The sequence below is a fragment of the Thalassophryne amazonica genome, chromosome 14 (assembly GCF_902500255.1).
Source record: "Thalassophryne amazonica chromosome 14, fThaAma1.1, whole genome shotgun sequence".
In the NCBI taxonomy this organism is placed as follows: Eukaryota; Metazoa; Chordata; class Actinopteri; order Batrachoidiformes; family Batrachoididae; genus Thalassophryne; species Thalassophryne amazonica.
Genome location: NC_047116.1, coordinates 7663770 through 7685620, shown reverse-complemented (window position 1 = coordinate 7685620; position 21851 = coordinate 7663770). Strand labels below are relative to the sequence as shown.

Here is a 21851-nt window from a genome sequence, read left to right as displayed (position 1 = left end):
GTAAGAGGATTATAACCTCAGGCTGCTGTCCCGGTTTCATGTCCTCGTCTGCGCTGTGAAACACTCCTCGACCACTGCTGGAGGTAAGATGCATGTAAGATGCATGTTTAGTAATGGTGTAATGGCCTGCCACAAGATCATGTTATATCTCCTCCAGAGTTAGAAGGTGGACATTTATTACAATGTGAGATCCGTCCAGCTCGTAATGACGCGTTACTGCGCAGCACAGAGAGGCAGCTGCCCGTGTTACCCCTTGCTCACACTGCCTCCGATGTTACCGTTTGGGGGTTATGGATGCAGGACCCGCAGAGAATCCAAGTCATTAAAAAGATACAAACCTCTCTCAGTGGCCACAGAGCTCTGTGGCTGTGGTTACCAAAACCCTGCGGTGCTGGGGATTTTTCCGCAAGAAGTCTATCCTTGTGGGCTGCCTGAGTGCTCCGCATCAAAACAGTAAGCATAGTCTCTGGACCTGTTGCTCGAGTTGGCAGTGTGAGTGGCCCACTGCGGCGCTTACTGAGCCCGCAGACTCGGTAAACGTGGCTTATTATACGTGGGACTGCAGGTCATACCGGCAGGCATACTGTGCCAGGTCTATCTCGAGGTTCCCTCGTGTACGCTCAAATCATTTCAGATCTCATTTAGCCGCCATCGGAATATGTAAATTGCAGTTCGATGGTCCTCAGATAACAACACATGGATCTCTGTCCGATAGGTGTCCCATCTCAATGACACCCGGAGAATTCGGAAAATTAGGAACCCGACAGATTTTGACCAACTGTGTCGACTTCTGCAGATAGCTGTCAGAATGTTTTGGAACTGAAATCTGGCACCTTTTGGATGTGCACCAATTCATAAGTCTGATGCCATTCTGCGTGATTCTGGCTACATGTTACGTGGGTATAAAGGTCTGGCGTTCTAAGCTGGGCATTGCCTGGGAACTGTCTTTTATGAGTTTGATTATTCATAAATTCAGACACTTTTTAGCCAATAAGATACATTTTCCAAATTATAAAAAAATTGCCTGTTTACCACTTTTTGCATCAATTTGCTTACCATTGGGGATTTAGATTGCAGATGAGGCCTCACACCCTATGAGGTCATGTTCTTCCAGAATTTTCCATCTGAGTAAAACCTCTTAATGTATTCACAAACAGAGCTTTGTACAATACAACAAACATAAACAAACTTTTTTATTGTGATTCAACTGCTTTCCATTATTGTATCATCTTGCTTTTAATATATGTGTAATTCTTAAAAACACAAACTTTCAAACATTGATTCACAGATTACCTGTCAATTGTTAGTCATATCTTTCACTGAGCAGTGATGGTCTTCTCTTGTTAAGCAGTGGGTTTGACACCAGAGGATCCTTGGTTCAAATCCCTGTCTTGCTGGGAGATCACAAACCCCTCGCTCACACTGCCTCCGGTGTTACCGTTGCGGGGTACAGATGCGGGACCCGCAGAGAATCCAAATCATTAAAAAGATGCAAACCTCTCTCAGTGGCCACAGAGCTCTACGGCTGCAGTTACTGAAACCCTGCAGCGCTGAGGATTTTTCCGCAAGAAGTCTATCCTTGTGGGCTGCCGGAGCGCTGTGCATCAAAACAGCGTGCGTGGTCTCTGGACCTGTTGCCGGAGTTGGCCGCAGCTCCACACAGCAGACAGTGGGGCAGTGTGAGTGGCCCGCTGCGGCGTTTACCGAGCCTGCAGACTCGGTAAGCTGATCGGAGGCGGTGAGAGCGAGGCCTAAGGCTGTTGACCACGATCCTTAATCTCCAAGTTGCTCCTGGTGTGTAGTGAGCGCCCCCTGACATCAGTGTGTGTGTGAATGGGTGAATGTGAGGCATTAGTCTAAAGTGCTTTGAGCTTCTGCTATAGATGGAAAAGCACTGCAGTCCATTTATCATTCTCCTTTACCCACGGGAAATTTGTGCTATTTGGTACATGCCTGGATCACTTCTTCTTTCTACACACAAATACCAGAAGCCAGACCACTAGATGGCTGCTTTTGAGAGGCATGCAGTGATGTGCAACATTTCACAATACTTCAACACCTGATTTAATGTGTGTATGAGACAAAAACTGTGGAACCATGTAGTTGTGCCCCAAATCCTCCACATTAATGATCAGAGTGTGTAATGCGCCCTGTACCCTGATTCTCACAATTATTCTGAAAACCCTTCCTCGCCATGTTGGTGTTAATGATAAAACATTCTCACATTGTATAATCTTGTTGTTCATGATCATCTTAACTTTTCTTCCTTGCTTGTTTTGAACTCTGCCTTTCGCCATCGTTCTGCATGACTTGCTCATGTGCAGCACATACAACAACACACCAACAACGCTATATTTTTCATCATGGGACAACAAATTCCGACCGTGGGGAGAATTTCTGCCGGAATATCAAGAATGAAATGAGTCCCATCCGTAGCCTGTGAGCACCTGCAGCAGTGGTTCAGTTGATGGGATTCAGATTCAGATTCAATTTATTATTATACCCTTGGGTAAAATTCATTTACAGTGAATGAGTCATCTCGTTTGGTAAACACACAGCAAAACACAGAACAAGACAAAGTGACAACAGTGCTAAAAAGCTAAAAGAACCACAAGGACGGCCCCAAAGTAGAATAAAAGCAAGATGAGTTAAAACATCAATAGATAAAAAGTCTAAAAACATACCATACCAAGCCAAAAGGATAAAGACTAAATAAATAAATAAAAATAAAAATGTGCTGTTCATAAAAACAAGGTAAAAGCGACTATACAAAAAATAAATACATAAGTTATATTTAAAGGGGATAGAGAATCAAAATCATCTTTTTCATGTTTTTGGTGTTAGTTCAGAGTCTCTCCACTGTGGGGAAAACTCACGAAGTGCCAGCAAGTTTCAGAACCTCTGTTTCAAGTAATTCTCCTTTTTTGAATTGCCACCAGAAAATAGGCCAATTCATGTTTGAGGGAAACATTGCGTCACATTTTCACCAATAGCCCCCCCACACACACACCCACACCCACCCCCTTTCACACACGCCCCTTCGAAATTAATTATTCATAAGGTTGTGCCCACCCATTCCTACCACTGGAAGAGGAGCAATGGCGAGCTGCAGGTGTGCCTTCCCAGGCTGTCATAGCGGACTACGATCTTTCCATATTCTTCCCACGGAAAGCAATGTATGCGATCACTGGCTTTTATTCATTTTTAACCCCATCCCCAGGACATACAACCGCTGACTATTTCTTTGCTCTGTGCATTTCACGGAGGACTGTTTCACAACCCTTGCACAATTTCGAGCTGGCTTCAGTCGGCATTTAATACTCAGTAGAGGGTCAGTTCCGACTCTGCGACAAAATCAACCCCAGCAATCAGTACAGCCTGTAAGTATCACATTTTCTTTTGTTTTAAATTTGTGTTGCGCTGTATTCCTGTTGTAAGAATTGCACGTTAGAATGGCACGTTAGCTCTGGTTTGTTCCTCTAAAGGGAATGAGCTAACCCCTTAGCAGCTAGCTATTTGCATTATTATGCTGGCAGCAAGTAAGCCTGCAAAGGGCAGCTTGCTTATTTCAATGCATAACCTTTGGAAGTCACAGTAAACGAAGTAAAACAAAACAAATGAAGTTTCGCGGATTTTTTTAGTCCAATTTTGCATGTTTTTTTTTTTGTTTTTTTTTACGTCCTCATCAAGCAGCCGGTCGCGGCGCCATGAAGGGAGAGCATGCGCATTGTGTCTGTTTATAAGAACCTTCTCGCCCAGAAGAAAAAAGCGCGCCAACAACTACCAGTGATGCCGGTAATGGCACTGAGCTTTACAAAGACAGTTTTATGCTTTTTTTCTCCGAGCCGCTCCGCATCTGCTGTTAAAAACAGCTGATCCTCCGTGCTTTCTTTTCACTGAGAGCAGGGGCGGCCAATCAAACAACGGCAACCAATCAGCGCCAACACCTACATGCATTTCATAATGAGGTTGCCAAATAAGCTCCGAAACAACGTCATTAAGGGCAAACAACGCATTCTAAACCCAGCATAGTAACATACCTGTTTCAGAGAGCCTTTTAGGAAGGTTCTGAGCCATTACAGACCCAACCAATTTTTTTGGGGCTACATAGCACATCACAGAACAAGGATTAATGCCCCATTCAACCTCTCTCTATCACCTTTAAGTTTCTGTTACTCGTTTAACAGCACTGATGGCTGCTGGTACAAAACTGTTTTTGTAACGTTTAGTTTTACAAGCTGGTACCCTGATTACAGTCTGTCCTCACTTTATTTTCAGAGCATTTACACCTGTACTTTAATGTGGACATCCACAATCCAGTCACCCAAAATTTGTTTTATTACAAGGTATAAATAGGTTCAAAATCACGAAGGCAGCTGAGCAGCTCATTGCTTTGGCATGTCTGTGTCTTTCTTGCTTTTTGATTGGTTGATTTGAGTCACATGGTAGCCCACCATATAAGGATGTGCTTAAGGAAAATGATTCTGATGACTTCAAAGTGAGACGTTTGTCAGACATTTTTGCAGTCTTAATCATCAGTTACATGTATGAAAAGACCTGTTGGGGTCTTCAGCATAAACAAGGAAAACAAAGAAGGGACACCAAAAAAAACTAAGAACCCGAACCCATGTAAATACAAAAAGCAACAGACATCAAGACTGAGAACCTCAGGGGGAATGGTGTGTCTGACTGAGGAGGGAGATGAGCACAGGGAAACAACTGCTGGGGAGATCAGGGACAACACACAGGAAAGACAGACGGACTGACAACAAGGAACAGACAAGACGACAGAGGACTCGCCAAACACCCAACGGGGAACAGATAGGGTAACACGTAGGAGACAGCGAACTAGCCCGACAACTGGCCGGATACTGGTTGTCATTTAGGAGTGGGAATTCCCACTTCTAAACGACCAATAAGGGAGCAGCGCTCGTGCCACACGAAAATGAGGCTGACATCAACGTCTCGGCCGCCAACCAATCACAGGTTAGGAGAGAGAGGCCAGCATCCGGCCTAATTCAGGGCGGTTATCGGGCTAACAGCGAACATAATCTGGAACCGAGAGAACACTCTAACTGTCAACAGTCCAAAAGTGGCACTGTGTCCAGGGTGAGCTGACAGTCAGGAGCTGAAGAGGAGCACCAAGCTACATGTGCCAGGATGAATAGGAAAACAGGAACAGATGAAGCACAGTGAGCCATTAACAGTAGGAGCTGACATTGCACACAGGCCTTCATCTGCTACGAAGTCAGGAACAAATGTTGGCAAGGTGCACCAGCCGTCAAACGGTGGAGACACCAGACCTGCAGCAAAAGATGATGTTTGCTGTTCATCTGCCCTTTTGGGGAGAAGTTGGCTGCAATGTGGATGAGCTGCCTGGGAGTGAGGAGCAGCAGGGACTGGTGAAGCATGCTCCTTTCTGCCACCCAGGGGACAGGAACAGATGAGGTGCACCACTGGTCCACCACCTCAGACTGATGAGACACATGGCTTCTCAACTACCATGACGACAGGAGCTGCACATTCGGCTGTGGGTCACCATCCTTTGGCCACCTCTGACAAGAAATGGAATCTTGGCTAAAGTGCTTTAATCCTCAGCCCTCTGAACAATAGGAGCTTCAGCCTCTGATGAGGACAGGAACAAGCCTGGGCTGGGGAAGTAACCTGTGTCAGACGGGCTTTCTGTCCTTGGTAGTCATAGACTCTCATCCACTTCAGTCATCGTAATCCCGGCGTAAACACCAGCTGACCTCGGGTCATATTCAGTGGTGGGCACACTTCCGACAATCCGATAACAGATAATTATCGAAGATAATGTTTTCATTATCGGATTATCTTTTTAGATAACTTTAAAAACCATTATCGGACCAATTATCTTCCGATTAATTTTTGTCCGATAACTTTTACACCGATAAACAAAGTAAACAAAGCTGAATAGCGACAAGCATTTTTAAAATTTAAAATCAGTTCAGCACCCACCTGTTAAAAGTTTTGTAACAGACGCACAGTTACAACCTCTGCAAACAGAAGAGAACTGCTTGTATGAAAAGTGTCTCAGTCCTCTGCAGACAAAGGAGAAACAGCCCAAAAAAACAAAACAAAAAACACCATACCGATATGCTGGCAATATCACCTAAGTCATCCAGAGGCATACATTTTTAACTTATGGTTCACATTTTAACCAAACTAATTTTGGACAGGTTATTTAAAATTACTGTCATGTCTGAAGTTTTATAAAGTGAAAATATCAGATATATGTTTTAGTTTTAAAGTAATGTGATCATTTTTAAGGTTTTGTGAGCACATGTTGTGCCCCGCAGTGCATTATGGGTACGATGATGTAATCTCAGTACGTCACGACAGGACAAATGCATTTCAGACACTCTGTTCAGGCTCCACGGACAACAGCATTAAACTCTAGTGCCTGAAACTCTCTTGAATATATTCTCTGCGTTTCTAGACGTTGGTTTTGTATTTGCGTTTGTTAAATTCCACGCAATTTAAATGTAGCAGACAGGGATTATCTGGAATTTTGTTTTCAAGGTCTCTACTGCCATCTACTGGCCAGTAGTGTTCATGGCAGTATTCGCCCTAAGTACTAAGTGTCTGGGAACCAGTAGATGGCAGTGTTCTATTTATTTTGACCCCGGTTATATCAGATGATTGTCAAATCTACTTTTTGGCTTTGCAAATGGCTGTTTTTTTTTTTTTTTGACAAATGAAGTTTAAAAACAAAACAAAACAACAGCAAAATAATAATAATAATAATAATAATAATAATAATAACATTACAAGCCAGCTCTGCAGTGTTTGCACAGGCACAGTGCAAGCGTTTGGATGCTTGTAGCTTTTCAGCAGCAGGAAACCCTCACGACGGCCGCCGACCACAATAATATATCAAACAGGTTTGATTCTCATTCGACCATACGATCGGCGATCAGGAGGTGGTCGTCAGATGTTGACCGCAGCTTGATACTCCATGTACACTACACGATGCAGGACGCATGATTAACCTGAAACTCTGTCCAGAAAATTCCTGCATGAAAAATCATCTCGCAGTGTAAAGCACGTTTTACAACATCATAAAACGTGCGCACATTCTCTCCACATGCAAAACATTTTGCGATGACACTTCCAGGGCTCCGTAAAAATGGCTGTTTTTACAAATAAAAAAATGGAATATTTTACAAAAGCACATTTATCTTTAAGCACCAACACATGACAGACGTCACATTAACATGTTGGTTTACATAATGAATGACTGAACCAGTCAGTGTTTAGCAGAGGCACTTTTACCCAGAATCCTTTGCGATCTGTCTGTTTGTTACAAAACCTCAGAATTTGTGCATTATTCAACATTAAAAGATATATGTTATATTTTAACTTTGTACAAATGACAGAATTGACATTAATGGAGTTATTGTATCGGTATTAATGTTATCTATAAATCAAAAACATAACTCAGCATGACTTTATTTTTCAAGACCTCCACCTGACCGGAGCGTTGTAATTGATAGCTGCCTTTATGGCTGCTCTCTGGGTGCTTCTGTGCTGGGAGCGCTGTAGTAAACAAGAGCTTCCAGCAGGGGCAGAATGTTGAAAGAAAAAAGTGTGGTCTCATTGTTTGGGTCTGTTGTTATTTTTAATATTACTAGAAGCTATTAAATTTGTTTTACTAGTAGTTGTAATGTGCCAGAGATAATATTGGAATTTATCGATTATCTGTAACTTCCGATACATTTTTGGTGGTTTATTGTTTTATCTTTATCGAAGATAACTTTTCAGTTATCTGATTCTCTGTTATTGAAGTTAATTTTTTGGTTATCTGTGCCCACCACTGGTCATGTTTAGGGATTAGCCAGTTGTCTGACTGGGTGGTTGCCATCCAGGACCCAAATCAAATCTGTGGTGTCACGGATGCAGCAAAGCGTGACACCAGCGCATGATCCCAGACGTGACTTGAAGAAAACACAAACAGACCAGAATCATGGGGCAACCAGCTTCTTTTTCCGTACTAATAAAAACAACAAGAAACCCAGACCATGCAGTGATTGAAATGAAATATGACAGATAACATCACATATGACAGAGTGATGGATGGCTGAAAAGACAAGCAGGAATTGAGCTGCAATGACATCATATATGGCCAAGCATGAAAAGCTGATTAAAACCAGCAGGTGGGGTAAACAGGTCTCTGCAGCTCTTTTCCTCACATCAGCACTACTTTTGTAACATATTCTAAGAATCTTTGAGTATGTGAAAAGTATGAAAAACACAGGGAAAATGCCAAACACCAAAAAAAATAAGCAAACCATATACAGTTAATATTGGAGATTTCACACACTGAAGTTTGAACAATGAATTATTACAAAATATTCACCTATTCAAAATATATATAGTTTTCTTTTTGCAAAAAGTGCAGCTGCCACGGCCATATGACAAACTGACAGAAGCCAAGCTACAAACAGAGAGATAATGATGTTTGTTTTCCTCATGATGGTGTGATATTCCAGAGGTTTACATATAGACTCATACCTGTCTAAGCCATGGCTGCTAAGAGTAAAAAATCTGATAATCCTAAAGAATAGAACAGAAGATACTGAGACAAACAGCCTGCATATGGTGTGACCTGTTTTTCAGATAAAAAATCAGTTATAAGCTTTGGGTAGAGAACAGAACTAAAAAGAACTGAGTTCACTAACAGAGCCGCAATGAAAATGTACATTGGTTCATGGAGGTTTTTATGACTCCAGATTAGACAAACAATAGTAGAATTACAGCAGATTATTAGAATATAAACTGTAAACATGATCATACACTCAACAAAAATATAAACGCAACACTTTTGGTTTTGCTCCCATTTTGTATGAGATGAACTCAAAGATCTAAAACGTTTTCTACCTACACAATATCACCATTTCCCTCAAATATTGTTCACAAACCAGTCTAAATCTGTGATAGTGAGCACTTCTCCTTTGCTGAGATAATCCATCCCACCTCACAGGTGTGCCATATCAAGATGCTGATTAGACACCATGATTAGTGCACAGGTGTGCCTTAGACTGCCCACAATAAAAGGCCACTCTGAAAGGTGCAGTTTTATCACACAGCACAATGCCACAGATGTCGCAAGATTTGAGGGAGCGTGCAATTGGCATGCTGACAGCAGGAATGTCAACCAGAGCTGTTGCTCGTGTATTGAATGTTCATTTCTCTACCATAAGCCGTCTCCAAAGGCGTTTCAGAGAATTTGGCAGTACATCCAACCAGCCTCACAACCGCAGACCACGTGTACCACACCAGCCCAGGACCTCCACATCCAGCATGTTCACCTCCAAGATCGTCTGAGACCAGCCACTCGGACAGCTGCTGAAACAATCGGTTTGCATAACCAAAGAATTTCTGCACAAACTGTCAGAAACCATCTCAGGGAAGCTCATCTGCATGCTCGTCGTCCTCATCGGGGTCTCGACCTGACTCCAGTTCGTCGTCGTAACCGACTTGAGTGGGCAAATGCTCACATTCGCTGGCGTTTGGCACGTTGGAGAGGTGTTCTCTTCACGGATGAATCCCGGTTCACACTGTTCAGGGCAGATGGCAGACAGCGTGTGTGGCGTCGTGTGGGTGAGCGGTTTTCTGATGTCAATGTTGTGGATCGAGTGGCCCATGGTGGCGGTGGGGTTATGGTATGGGCAGGCGTCTGTTATGGACGAAGAACACAGGTGCATTTTATTGATGGCATTTTGAATGCACAGACATACCGTGACGAGATCCTGAGGCCCATTGTTGTGCCATACATCCAAGAACATCACCTCATGTTGCAGCAGGATAATGCACGGCCCCGTGTTGCAAGGATCTGTACACAATTCTTGGAAGCTGAAAATGTCCCAGTTCTTGCATGGCCGGCATACTCACCGGACATGTCACCCATTGAGCATGTTTGGGATGCTCTGGACCGGCGTATACAACAGCGTGTACCAGTTCCTGCCAATTTCCAGCAACTTCGCACAGCCATTGAAGAGGAGTGAACCAACATTCCACAGGCCACAATTGACAACCTGATCAACTCTATGCGAAGGAGATGTGTTGCACTGCATGAGGCAAATGGTGGTCACACCAGATACTGACTGGTATCCCCCCCCCAGTAAAACAAAACTGCACCTTTCAGAGTGGCCTTTTATTGTGTTGCGTTTAAAAGTGTTGCGTTTATATTTTTGTTGAGTATAAAATAAAGATAACTGTATTTGTGTAATTCAACATGGCCACCAAGAGTAAAATATGTTACATTTTGATCCTCATCCATCATTGGTTTATACTTGACAGGCTGATGACATGAATATCTGAACAATAAATTCACTCACTCACTCATCTTCAACCACTTATCTGAGATCGGGGCACGTGGAACAATAAATTAAAAATTCTAATTTCTTAAATCTTCAGCATCACCTGCTTATTTCCTTTAGTTACCTGATGTTGAAGTCGACTCATTTAATCTTCTGCATGTGAAGTGTTTCTGTAATGCTTTTATTGAGACAGAATCATCCTCTATGGATCTAATTAAAGTCTTTACCAAGAGCAACCAGCATGGAAACAACTTCAAAACTTCTAACTTCCCTCAGTTCTGATGATGTTACGTAATCTCAGCTGTGAGCACTGAAACATTAATGTCATTAACGTGTGTAATGTTGTTACCTGCTTTGATAAATTTAATAACAGGAACGCCAACTGTGACACATTTTTCATGCTGGGTTCACATTTGACTCCTGATGCCAATAAATATTTAGGAGATTGAAGGTTCAAGTGTTTAGCATCCTGGTGCTTTCAGTCTTACTGTATGGTTGTGCAACTTCATCTGTAACCACTGATCTCATGTGATGACTGGAGGTCTTTGTTACTTGATCTCTCTGGAGGATCCTTGGGTTTCTGTTTGAAAGACCTTTTGTCAAATGTGTGGTAAATCTAAAGCCTCAGACAAGGAGGTTCACTTGGGTATTGTGGCAGCGTCAGCAATCTGAGGACCCCAGCAAATGGACAAGGCCGTGGAGATGCCCAAATGTCAAATGGCTTTGACAGCTGGATCACTGTTTTTAGGACTGGAGATGAACCGGTTGTCTGCGTAGATAGTTTCTATTTCAGACCGAAGCCATTTCCTTGGGGAGGTGGATGCAGTGATTTCCAACATCTGCACATGCTTCGATACCTGATCTAACGTGTGCACGAGACAAAGACTGCGGAGCCATGCAGTTGTGACTCAAATCATGTACATTAATGATCAGAGTGCGTCGTCCGCCTTGCACCCTGTTTCTCTGCTCCATGTAACCGAGGCACACGTTAATTCTGTCGTTCTGAAAACCCTTCCTCACCATATTGATGTGTTTATGATACAACATTATCAGATTGTATAGTCTGACTTCGTCTTTCCCTTTGGAGGACAATAATTCTGGATTCTGTTAATGCAGAACATGGAGTGGGATTTTTCATGTCAGCAATACATCCATAAAATCTGACTTCACATGAAGACAGAAGGGAATGAAGGGAAGAATGAAGAGAGACTAATACCAGGGTAATGTGGTCAAGTTTTCTTCTGAAGAGACTCCAAAATGGGTGTACTGTGTAAACTTTCTGCTTCGTGTCAAGAGTCTGGCAGCAGCATTTTGGATCAGTTGGCAACCCCAAATGCTGGACTGCAGTAAACCAGAAAATAGAACATTGCAGTTGTCTGGTTGAGAAATGCACATGCATGAATCAGGGTCTGTGTGTCAGCCATCGACAGGATGAGAGGAATCTTCGCTATAATTCTCAGGTGGAAGAAAGCCGTCCTTGAAATATCTCTAATGTGTAGGTCAAAGGACAGTGTGGGATCAAAAATCACCACAAGGTTCCTCATGTTGTCAGTGTGATGTATGACACACGAGCCTAGGCTAAGCTTTAGCTGGTCAAATTGATGCCGGTGTCTCGTTGGACCAAGAACCATCATTTCAATCTTGCCCAAGTTTAAAAGTAAGAAATTGCTAAACTTCCAGCTTTTCACTGATGCAAGGCAGTCCTCTAAGGATTTTATGTGGATGGGATCATTAGCAGTTATCAGCATGTATAACTGAGTATCATCAGCATAGCAATGAAAAGTAATCCCAAAACACCTCAGTATGTGACCAAGGGGTGCTATATATAGGGGAATATATAAAGGGATCTATAAGGGGAGAAAAGCAGGGGGCCCAAATTTTATATCACGAAGGTTAGAGGTAGCGTTATTGTACGAAACACAGTGAGAACGACTGGTCAGGTATGACGTCAACCATGCAAGGGCATTTCCAGTAATCCCAAAATGATTTTTTGGCTTATTGAGTAAAATATGAGATCTAACAGCACCAGAGGTATAGTGGTGTCTGAAAACATTGCAAGCAGAAGATCATTCACCACTTAAGTGAGAGCTGTCTTTGTGGAATGATATGTTCTAAATGCAGACTTCAGTGGCTCAAAAAGATTATTTTCAGTAAGTTGGTCCACGAGCTGCCATGAAACCACGTTTTCCCAGAATTTTAGAACAAAATGATAGATTTGAAATCAGGCCATGTCTTATGAAATGGTTTAATCATTGCATATTTGAAACATTTTGGAACAGATCCAGAGGCTAATGACAGATTAATAATTTCCAGCACAGTCTGCCCAAGAGTGGACCACAGATCCTTAAACACTTTTGTTGGTATAGGGTTGAATAAACTGGCTGTGCTTTTTGCAGATGTAACAAGTTTCGTCAGCACGTCCAGTGAGATACTATCAAATTCAGTAAATCTGGGTAATACCTCAGCGATGGCACCCACCTCGATAACAGGGTGCAGTGGCTGCATTAAAGCCTGCTGCGATATATTTAACCTAATGTCATCTATTTTCTTCTCAAAGTAATCTAAGAAAGTTTGGGTTGTAAAAGTGTTACCACCGCGTTGAACAGAAACTTTGAGTTATGCATGTTTTTGTTGATAAAATCAGAGTAATAGGTCCACTTTGTAACTAGTAGTGCATGCTTATCGTCAGGGCGGGCGGGAGCCCGGCACCCGGAGAGGGTGGAACCACAGTACAAACTCCCAGACCAGACTTTGGAGTACAAGTAGTTGTCGTGTTTATTTCAGGCTGAGGTTCGGTACACAGGTTGTCAGGCAGCGGAGCAGAGGTACAGACAGGGTAAGGCAGAAACACACTCATATCCAGGCAGGGGTCGAAGGCACGAGCAAACACTGACATCAGGGCTGAGGCAAAAGGCGCGGTCGAGAAACATTTTGAGTTATGCTTGTTTTTGTTGATCAAATCAGAGTGATAGTTCCACTTCGTAGCTCGTAGTGCATGCTTATCGTCTAAAATAGCATCACGCCACACAAGGTGGAATATTTCTAGTTTTGAACTACGCCATTTTCATTCTAAACCTCTAGCCTTATGCTTGAGGCCACATAAGTAATCACTGAACCAAGGTGACTGTGTTTTGGGGGGCGTGGTTTTAATATAAGTGGCGCAATCATGTCGAGTGTAGTTGTGATCGCGAGTTTAAACTATCCACAAGACTGTCTAGTGAATGGTCATTTTCCAAAACTGACGCAAAGATATCAGGCAATCTAGCTCCAAGTTCAATCATAGTTGAAGAGTTGATGTGTCGTCGCAATAATAAATAGTTCTTGTTCCACTAAACACGGCAGCGAGACTGTAAATTTAATAAGCATGTGATCAGAGACCACTGATGCTAGAGGCATAATGTCAATATTTGTGACAGCAATACCATGAACAAGAACCAAATCCAGGGTCTTGCCACTAATGTGTGTCGAACCCTGAATGCATTGCTGGAATCCTAATACCTGTACATCCATAATGTCCAAGAATGATTTGCAGAGGAGTTCAGAAGGCTTATTTATATGAAGAGTGAAGTCACTGACTATCAGAATGTTATCTGCACAGGTTGACAAATTAGAGATAAACTCACCAAATTCATCTAAGAATTGAGAGTATGGGCCAGGGGTCCTATATACGGTTGATTTTTATTCTTCTGCCCTTGCCAATACGTAGTCTCCTGGGCAGAGCGGAGAATCAAATGTTCAAACAGATTATATTTTAGATCTCCAACAGGTAGTAAACTAAACCCAGATTTATAAATTAGAGCAACACCCCAGCCTTGTTTCGTATCACGAGGAACATGACTAAATGTGCATGCTGGTGGGCAGACCTCATTTAAGAGAGGACAGCAGTAGGTTTAAGCCAGGTTACACGTAAGAAAATCATATCCAAATGGTGTTCCACAATTGGATCATTAATCAACAGATATTTTAAAGACAGTGACCTTATGTTAATGAGACCCAGACTAAGGACCCCAATGGGGTTGACAATTGGACTCTTGGGATTTGGTGGTGGATTCAGAATCACAAATATAAGATGCCTAAAATTAGGTTTAGGTTTAAGAAACTCCACGCGGGTTGTAGGTAGCAGGCCCAAAATATGTGATATTGCAGGAAAAGCCAGCGGGCCATCCTCAATTTTAACGTCATATGATGTAGTAATGAGTATTGAGTTTGCAAAACATGTTCCTCTCTGCTTTTTACGGACACGTCTCCGGAAACATGCCAGTCTCAACTTGACAAATTTCACTCCGTGCACTATCACCATAGTGGATTTTCTGCACTTATTTCCTCCCTAAGCTCATGGACTCCACATCCACATTAGTTATAAGCCCTGCAGGTTCTCTAATCACCTACTCCACGGCCTGCTGTACAGTCCTAATGTTACCCTTCCTGTAGAGCTCTGTCTATGTTAGCAGATAAGATGGCGGCAGCTTCCATGGTAGGGTAAACGCCATCTGGGTTTAGCAAGCCACAGCGGCTCCCAAACGACAACCAGTTATCAATGCTGTCTCAACTATTCAACTATGTCAGCCTGCTAAATGCGTCATCATTACCCTGGGAGGGGAGGAGACCAGAGACTATTATTTGATGCCGATACATCTTTCTGGCGAAGTCACAAGTCCTATGTCCATTATTGTGACCTCCGGGTGCTTCGTCCTTATGTCATTGGTGCTGACGTGAATAACTATGTGACTATATCAAGTGTCATGTTCCTTTCTGCCAGCCCTTTTGCAACGTCAGCATCCAAAGGTGAGAGGCAGTGTCAGGTGCCCTAGCCACAGGAATACATTTAACATCAGCTGGCATCTGTAATCTGACGTGGATGATACACATGGCGTGTTGGCCTGGAGATAGTGGTAAAAGTTACCCGTGGGCTCAAAGGGCTAATGACAGGCATATCCAATGCAGTAATCCGGTTCACAGTGACGAGTGTGATCCAGGTACCGCAACCGGGCACCAGACCCTACGTGACTTTCTCCACCTCACCACAGTCCGAAAGCCATCATCTTTTGCCGACATTGCTAACCTAATGTGAACAGGTGTACTCGCTGGCCCAAGACTAAGCTCATCTGGAGTGCCCATAATATCTAACTCCACAAAACTAAGGAGCTGCTCTAACTTACAGAAATGGCTCTCTAAAAGAGTCACCCTATCTGTCAGCATCACGCAAGATTAATGTGGAGTGTAAAGTAATGTACTTTGTACAGTGGTGGGCACAACTAACCACAAAGTTAGCTTCGATAACCGCTAATCCGCGAACTGAAAAGTTAACTTTTATAATGCTAAACCGATATACCACTAAAAAATTTAACGAAAGTTACAGCTAACGCCTCAGGATTCGCCAGTCAGAGATGATCAATGTAGCACGGGAAAGGGAAGTCTGGGGTCCCTTGCTCGAGCTGTTGCCCCCGTGACCCGATCTCAGATAAGCGGTTGAAGATGAGTGATGAGTGAGTGAAATACATTCAACACTAATATTACTAAATCTCCACTTGAAACAAAACAAACTCCACACCAACCTTTTCATGTAAACATCTACAACCCCAATTCCAATGAAGTTGGGACATTGTGTAAAATGTAAATAAAAACAGAATATAATGATTTGCAAATCCTCTTCAACCTATATTCAATTAAATATACCACAAAGACAAGATATTTAATGTTCAAATTGATAAACTTTGTTTTTGTGCAAATATTTGCTCATTTTGAAATGGATGCCTGCAACATGTTTCAAAAAAGCTGGGACAGTGGTATGTTTACCACTGTGTTACATCACCTTTCCTTCTAACAACACTCAATAAGCGTTTGGGAACTGAGGACATTAATTTTTGAAGCTTTGTAGGTGGAATTCTTTCCCATTCTTGCTTGATGTACGACTTCAGTTGTTCAATATTCCGGGGTCTCAGTTGTCGTATTTTGTGCTTCATAATGCGCCACACATTAATGGGCGACATGTCTGGACTGCAGGCAGGCCAGTCTAGTACCCGCACTCTTTTACTACGAAGCCACGCTGTTGTAACACGTGCAGAATGTGTCTTGGCATCGTCTTGCTGAAATAAGCAGGGATGTCCTTGAAAAAGACGTTGCTTGGATGGCAGCATGTGTTGCTCCAAAACCTGGATGTACCTTTCAGCGTTGATGGTGCCATCACGTAAGTTGTCCGTGCGATGGGCAGTAACACAACCCCCATACCATCACAGATTCTGGCTTTTGAACTTTGCACTGGTAACAATCTGGATGGTCTTTTTCCTCTTTTGTTCAGAGGACACGATGTCCATGATTTCCAAAAACAATTTGAAATGTGGACTCATCAGACCACAGCACACTTTTCCACTTTGTGTCTGTCCATTTCAAATGAGCTCTGACCCAGAGAAGCCGGCGGCATTTCTGGATGTTGTTGATGTATGGCTTTTAACTTGCACTTGTAGATGTAGCAATGAACTGTGTTAACTGACAATAGCTTTCTGAAGTGTTCCTGAGCCAATGGGGTAAGATCCTTTACACAGTGATGTCTGTTTTTATTGCAGTGCCACCTGAGGGATCGAAGGTCACGAGCATTCAGTGTTGGTTTTCAGCCTTGTTGCTTACAGTTGTGTTCAGAATAATAGTAGTGCTATGTGACTAAAAAGATTAATCCAGGTTTTGAGTATATTATTGTTACATATTGTTACATGGGAAACAAGGTACCAGTAGATTCAGTAGATTCTCACAAATCCAACAAGACCAAGCATTCATGGGGATGCTCCTTTTATACCCAATCATTACACTCACCTGTTTCCAATTAACCTGTTCACCCGTGGAATGTTCCAAACAGGTGTTCTTTGAGCATTCATCAACTTTCCCAGTCTTTTGTCGCCCCGTCCCAACTTTTTTGAAACGTGTTGCAGGCATCCAAAATTCAAAGGCATTCAAAATGAGCAAATATTTGCACAAAAACAAAAAAAGTATCAGTTTGAACATTAAATATCTTGTCTTTGTGGTGTATTCAATTGAATACAGGTTGAAGAGGATTTGCAAATCATTGTATTCTGTTTTTATTTACATTTTACACAACGTCCCAACTTCATTGGAATTGGGGTTGTATATTCAATTTATAATACATCATCATATTTAAAGCAAAACTGTGAAGAGTTTTAACACAAACACATTTCAATCAAATTTTTTGAGAAAATTCATATGAAAAAAATACTGTAAGTTTTTATCACAAAGAGTTGAAGATGGTGCACAAATAGAAGCTGCAGCCTCTGATGAGAACGGGAACAAGCCTGAGCTGGGGAAGTAACCTGTGTCAGACGGGCTTTCTGTCCTTGGTAGTCATAGACTCTCATCCACTTCAGTCATCGTAATCCTGGCATAAGCACCAGCTGACCTCGGGTCATATATAGGGATTAGCCAGTTGTCTGACTGGGTGGTTGCCATCCAGGACCCAAATCAAATTTGTGTTGTCTCGGATGCAGCAAAGCCTGACACCAGTGCATGATCCCAGACGTGACTTGAAGAAAACACAAACAGACCAGAATCAGTGGGGCAACCAGCTTCTTTTCCTGTACTAATAAAAACAAGATGCAGAACACGCAGTGATGGAAATGTTGCAGCTAAGCGACACATATGACAGATATCACATATGACAGAGTGATGGATGGCTGAAAAGACAAGTAGGAAATGAAAAGCAGAGTCTCATCTAAATAGAACCTGCATGTAAACTACATTCAGAATAACATTCAGACATGATGGAAAATAATTTCAACCCACATTTGTCAGATAATAAGAGACTCCAGTCATAAAATGTAGACAAAACAATGTCTCTGCATCAGCTGTGATTAGAACAGGCCACATCGTTGGATATACTGCACATTTGGTGCTATCATCATTTCGTTAAAAGTCAAATTACAGGCCGTCCACTTTTTAACATTAAACAGTTCTCACTGTGTGACAGAATAGTCTCATGAGACGGTTTGAAATTTCTTTCATTTTTAGTCCATATATCAGTGGATTAAAGAGAGGATGATACACAGTAACTTGTAAAGTCATTATTAAATGAACAGTTTTTGGAATATTTGATTCCAATCGAGCTGCAATGACATCATATATGGCCAAGCATGAAAAGCTGATTAAAACCAGCAGGTGGGGTAAACAGGTCTCTGCAGCTCTTTTCCTCACATCAGCACTACTTTTGTAACATATTCTAAGAATATTTGAGTATGTGAAAAGTATGAAGAACACAGGGAAAATTCCAAACACCAACAAAATAAGCAAACCATATACAGTTAATATTGGAGATTTCACCCACTGAAGTTTGAACAATGAATTATTACAAAATATTCCTTTCAAAGTAAAGTCACAAAGTTTTCTTTCAGCAAAAAGTGCAGCTGCCACAGCCATATGACAAACTGGCAGAAGCCAAGCTGCAAACAGAGAGATAATGATGTTTGTTTTCCTCATGATGGTGTGATATTGCAGAGGTTTACATATAGACACATACCTGTCATAAGCCATGGCTGCTAAGAGTAAAAAATCTGATAATCCTAAAGAATAGACCAAAAGATACTGAGACAAACAGCCTGCATATGGTGTGACCTGTTTTACAGATAAAAAATCAATTAAAAGCTTTGGGTAGAGAGCAGAACTAAAAAGAACAGAATTCACTAACAAAGCTGCAATGAAAATGTACATTGGTTCATGGAGGTTTATATGAATCCAGATCAGACAAACAATAGTAGAATTAAAACAGATTATTAGAACATAAACTGTCAACATGATCATAAAATAAAGATACCTGTATTTGTGTAATTCAACATGACCACCAAGAATAAAATATGTTACATTTTGATCCTCATCCATCATTGGTTTATACTTGACAGGCTGATGACATGAATATCTGAACAATATTTTTTTAAATCTTCAGCAGCACCTAAAACTGACTGCTAATTTCATTTGGTTACCTGATGTTGAAGTTGACACATTTAATCTTCTGCATGTGAAGTGTTTCTGTAATGCTTTTATTGAGACAGAATCATCTATGGATCTAATTAAAGTCTTTACCAAGAGCAACCAACATGGAAACAACTTCAAAACTTCTAACTTCCCGCAGTTCTGATGATGTTACGTAATCTCAGCCGTGAGCACTGAAACATTAATGTCATTAACGTGGGTAATGTTGTTACCTGCTTTGATAAATTTAATAACAGGAACGCCAGCTGTGACACATTTTTCATGGTGGGTTCACATTTGACTCCTGATGCCAATAAATATTTAGGAGATTGAAGGTTCAAGTGTTTAGGATCCTAGTGCTTTCAGTCTTACTATATGGTTGTGCATCTTCGTGTGTAACCACTGATCTCATGTGATAGCTGGAGGTCTTTGTTACTTGATCTCTCTGGAGGATCCTTGGGTTTCTCTTTGAATGACCTTTTGTCAAATGTGTGGTAAATCGAAAGCATCAGACAAGGAGGTTCACTTGGGTATTGTGGCAGCGTCAACAATCTGAGGACCCCAGCAAGTGGACAAGACCGTGGAGATGCCCAAATGTCAAAAGGTTTTGACAGCTGGATCTATGTTTTTTAGGAGTGGAGATGAACTGGTTGTCTGCGTGGATAGCTTGTATTTCAGACCAAGGGCATTTCCTTGGGAAAGTGGATGCTGTGATTTCCAACGTCTGCACATGCTTCAATACCTGATCTAACGTGTGCATGAGACAAAGACTGTGGACCCATGCAGTTGTGACCCAAATCATCTACATTAATGATCAGAGTGTGTAGTGCACCTTGCACCCTGTTTCTCTGCCCCTTGTCGTCGAGGTACACGTTATTCTGTCGTTCTGAAAACCCTTCCTCACCATGTTGAACAGCGCATGAGTGTGAAAACGAAACATTCACACGACAACATGAGCGAATACCTTCCCAGCAACACTGAGGAGTGAGATGGTATAGTAGTTGTTGCAATTGCTTCTGATTCCTTTGTTCTTACAGAGTTAAATCGTTTTTGTGTCACACCATTCCTTGGGAACAGAGCCAGTGTCCCAGCATGAGATGGGGATACTGTGAAGTTCATGGATAAGTGTGTCGCCACCATACTTGAACAGTTCAGGAACAATACCATCCTCACCAGCAGCCTTGTTAGCCTTTAGGGTCTTCATGGCCAGCCTGATTTTGTCGATTGCAGGTAGTTCATCACGATGGCACAGAGTCTCAAATGGTTGTGTGTCTCTGTTGGTCACCAGTAGGAATGCACCGATCCAGATACCAGTATTGGGTATCGGCCCGATCCCGTATTCATTTACTCGTACTTGTAATTATAAAACATCTCAAATACTCCATGACCCAATAAGCTTTTACAGCAGAATGATGTCAACCTCTCAATGTGGGATTTTCACGTACATGCTCCGTAATTTTGGGACTATAAACCATTACTTTTTTCATACGTTTTGAACACTGTGGCTTAAACAATGATGCGGCTAATTTATGGATTTTTACAGGCTTTCCTGTAATTTAGTCATAAGTCGAAATACGTCTGTCAATGCTGTCCATTGATTGGCTGAAACCTGCCGTCCATCATGTGGAGTAAATTCACACACGGAGTAAATAAAAAGTCTTACCTGTTCGTTTCAGTAGAATTCATCATCATACGAGCCTGAAGAAAAATAATCCACACAAAGCCTCTTGAGTTTGGAAAACATCTGAAACTACTTTAATTTCTCGTGTGGCTGAAAAAAGTTCCTCCCTCTGTGACTTCAGCACTTTGCTCCACAATTCCACCCGTCAGAATTCAGATCATGGTTTCAGCAGCGGAGGTTCTCCATCAGGTTGGTGAGTTTCACCTCCTGGTGTAATCCGTTTGCGGAATGTCTGCGGCGCTGTGTTCGGACCATCCGCTTGCATCCACGAGCTGCACTTTTGGCGGCTCACAGTTGAGTCACTGCACCTTGTTGAGGGCCCATTTACCACAGGCAACGCGAAGAAATTTTCCCATGATCCACAAAGAAAAAATGTTAAAATTACTCCGTTTTGCTTCCATGTGTTGCAGAGATGCCACGCGACACTGTATGTGTGTGTGTGTGTGTGTGTGTGTGTGTGTGTGTGTGTGTGTGTGTGTGTGTGTGTGTGTGTGTGTGTGTGTGTGTGTGTGTGTGTGTGTGTGTGTGTGTGTGTGTATGTGCGTGCGAGCGCATGTGCATGCCCGCCGTGCTCCTCTAATATTACATGTTCCACCTTTGGGGAAAAAAAAAACATTTACGGTCTGTATTTGTGTATGTTACCTGTGGCAGTAACCCACTCATATCCACCACTAACATACTTACCTTTCAACAGCTGTGATATCAAACTGCACTGACAAAATTATTAAGCATGTGATTCGAAGTAAGATCTGAGTCTGCTTATGTCTTTAACAATTGGGTAGCGCAGTCATTTGAGGGTGGGCGCTAAGGGGGTAAAATATGACGCATATGATGTAATTTCTTTACTTCTGGGGACAAAA

At 42.1% G+C, this 21851-nt stretch overlaps 1 protein-coding gene across 1 annotated transcript; it reads right to left on the bottom strand.

The window, feature by feature from the left end:
- Window positions 1-18290: 18290 nt before the first annotated feature.
- LOC117525299 (olfactory receptor 11A1-like) lies at window positions 18291-19220 on the bottom strand. The gene has a single exon (XM_034187132.1). The coding sequence runs from the start codon at window positions 19218-19220 to the stop codon at window positions 18291-18293; it is 930 nt and encodes a 309-aa protein (XP_034043023.1).
- Between the last annotated feature and the right edge of the window lie 2631 nt (window positions 19221-21851).

Coding starts and splice junctions, on each gene's coding strand:
- LOC117525299 (XM_034187132.1), bottom strand. CDS start 19,220: ATGGATGAGGATCAAAATGTAACATATTTTATTCTTGGTGGTCATGTT.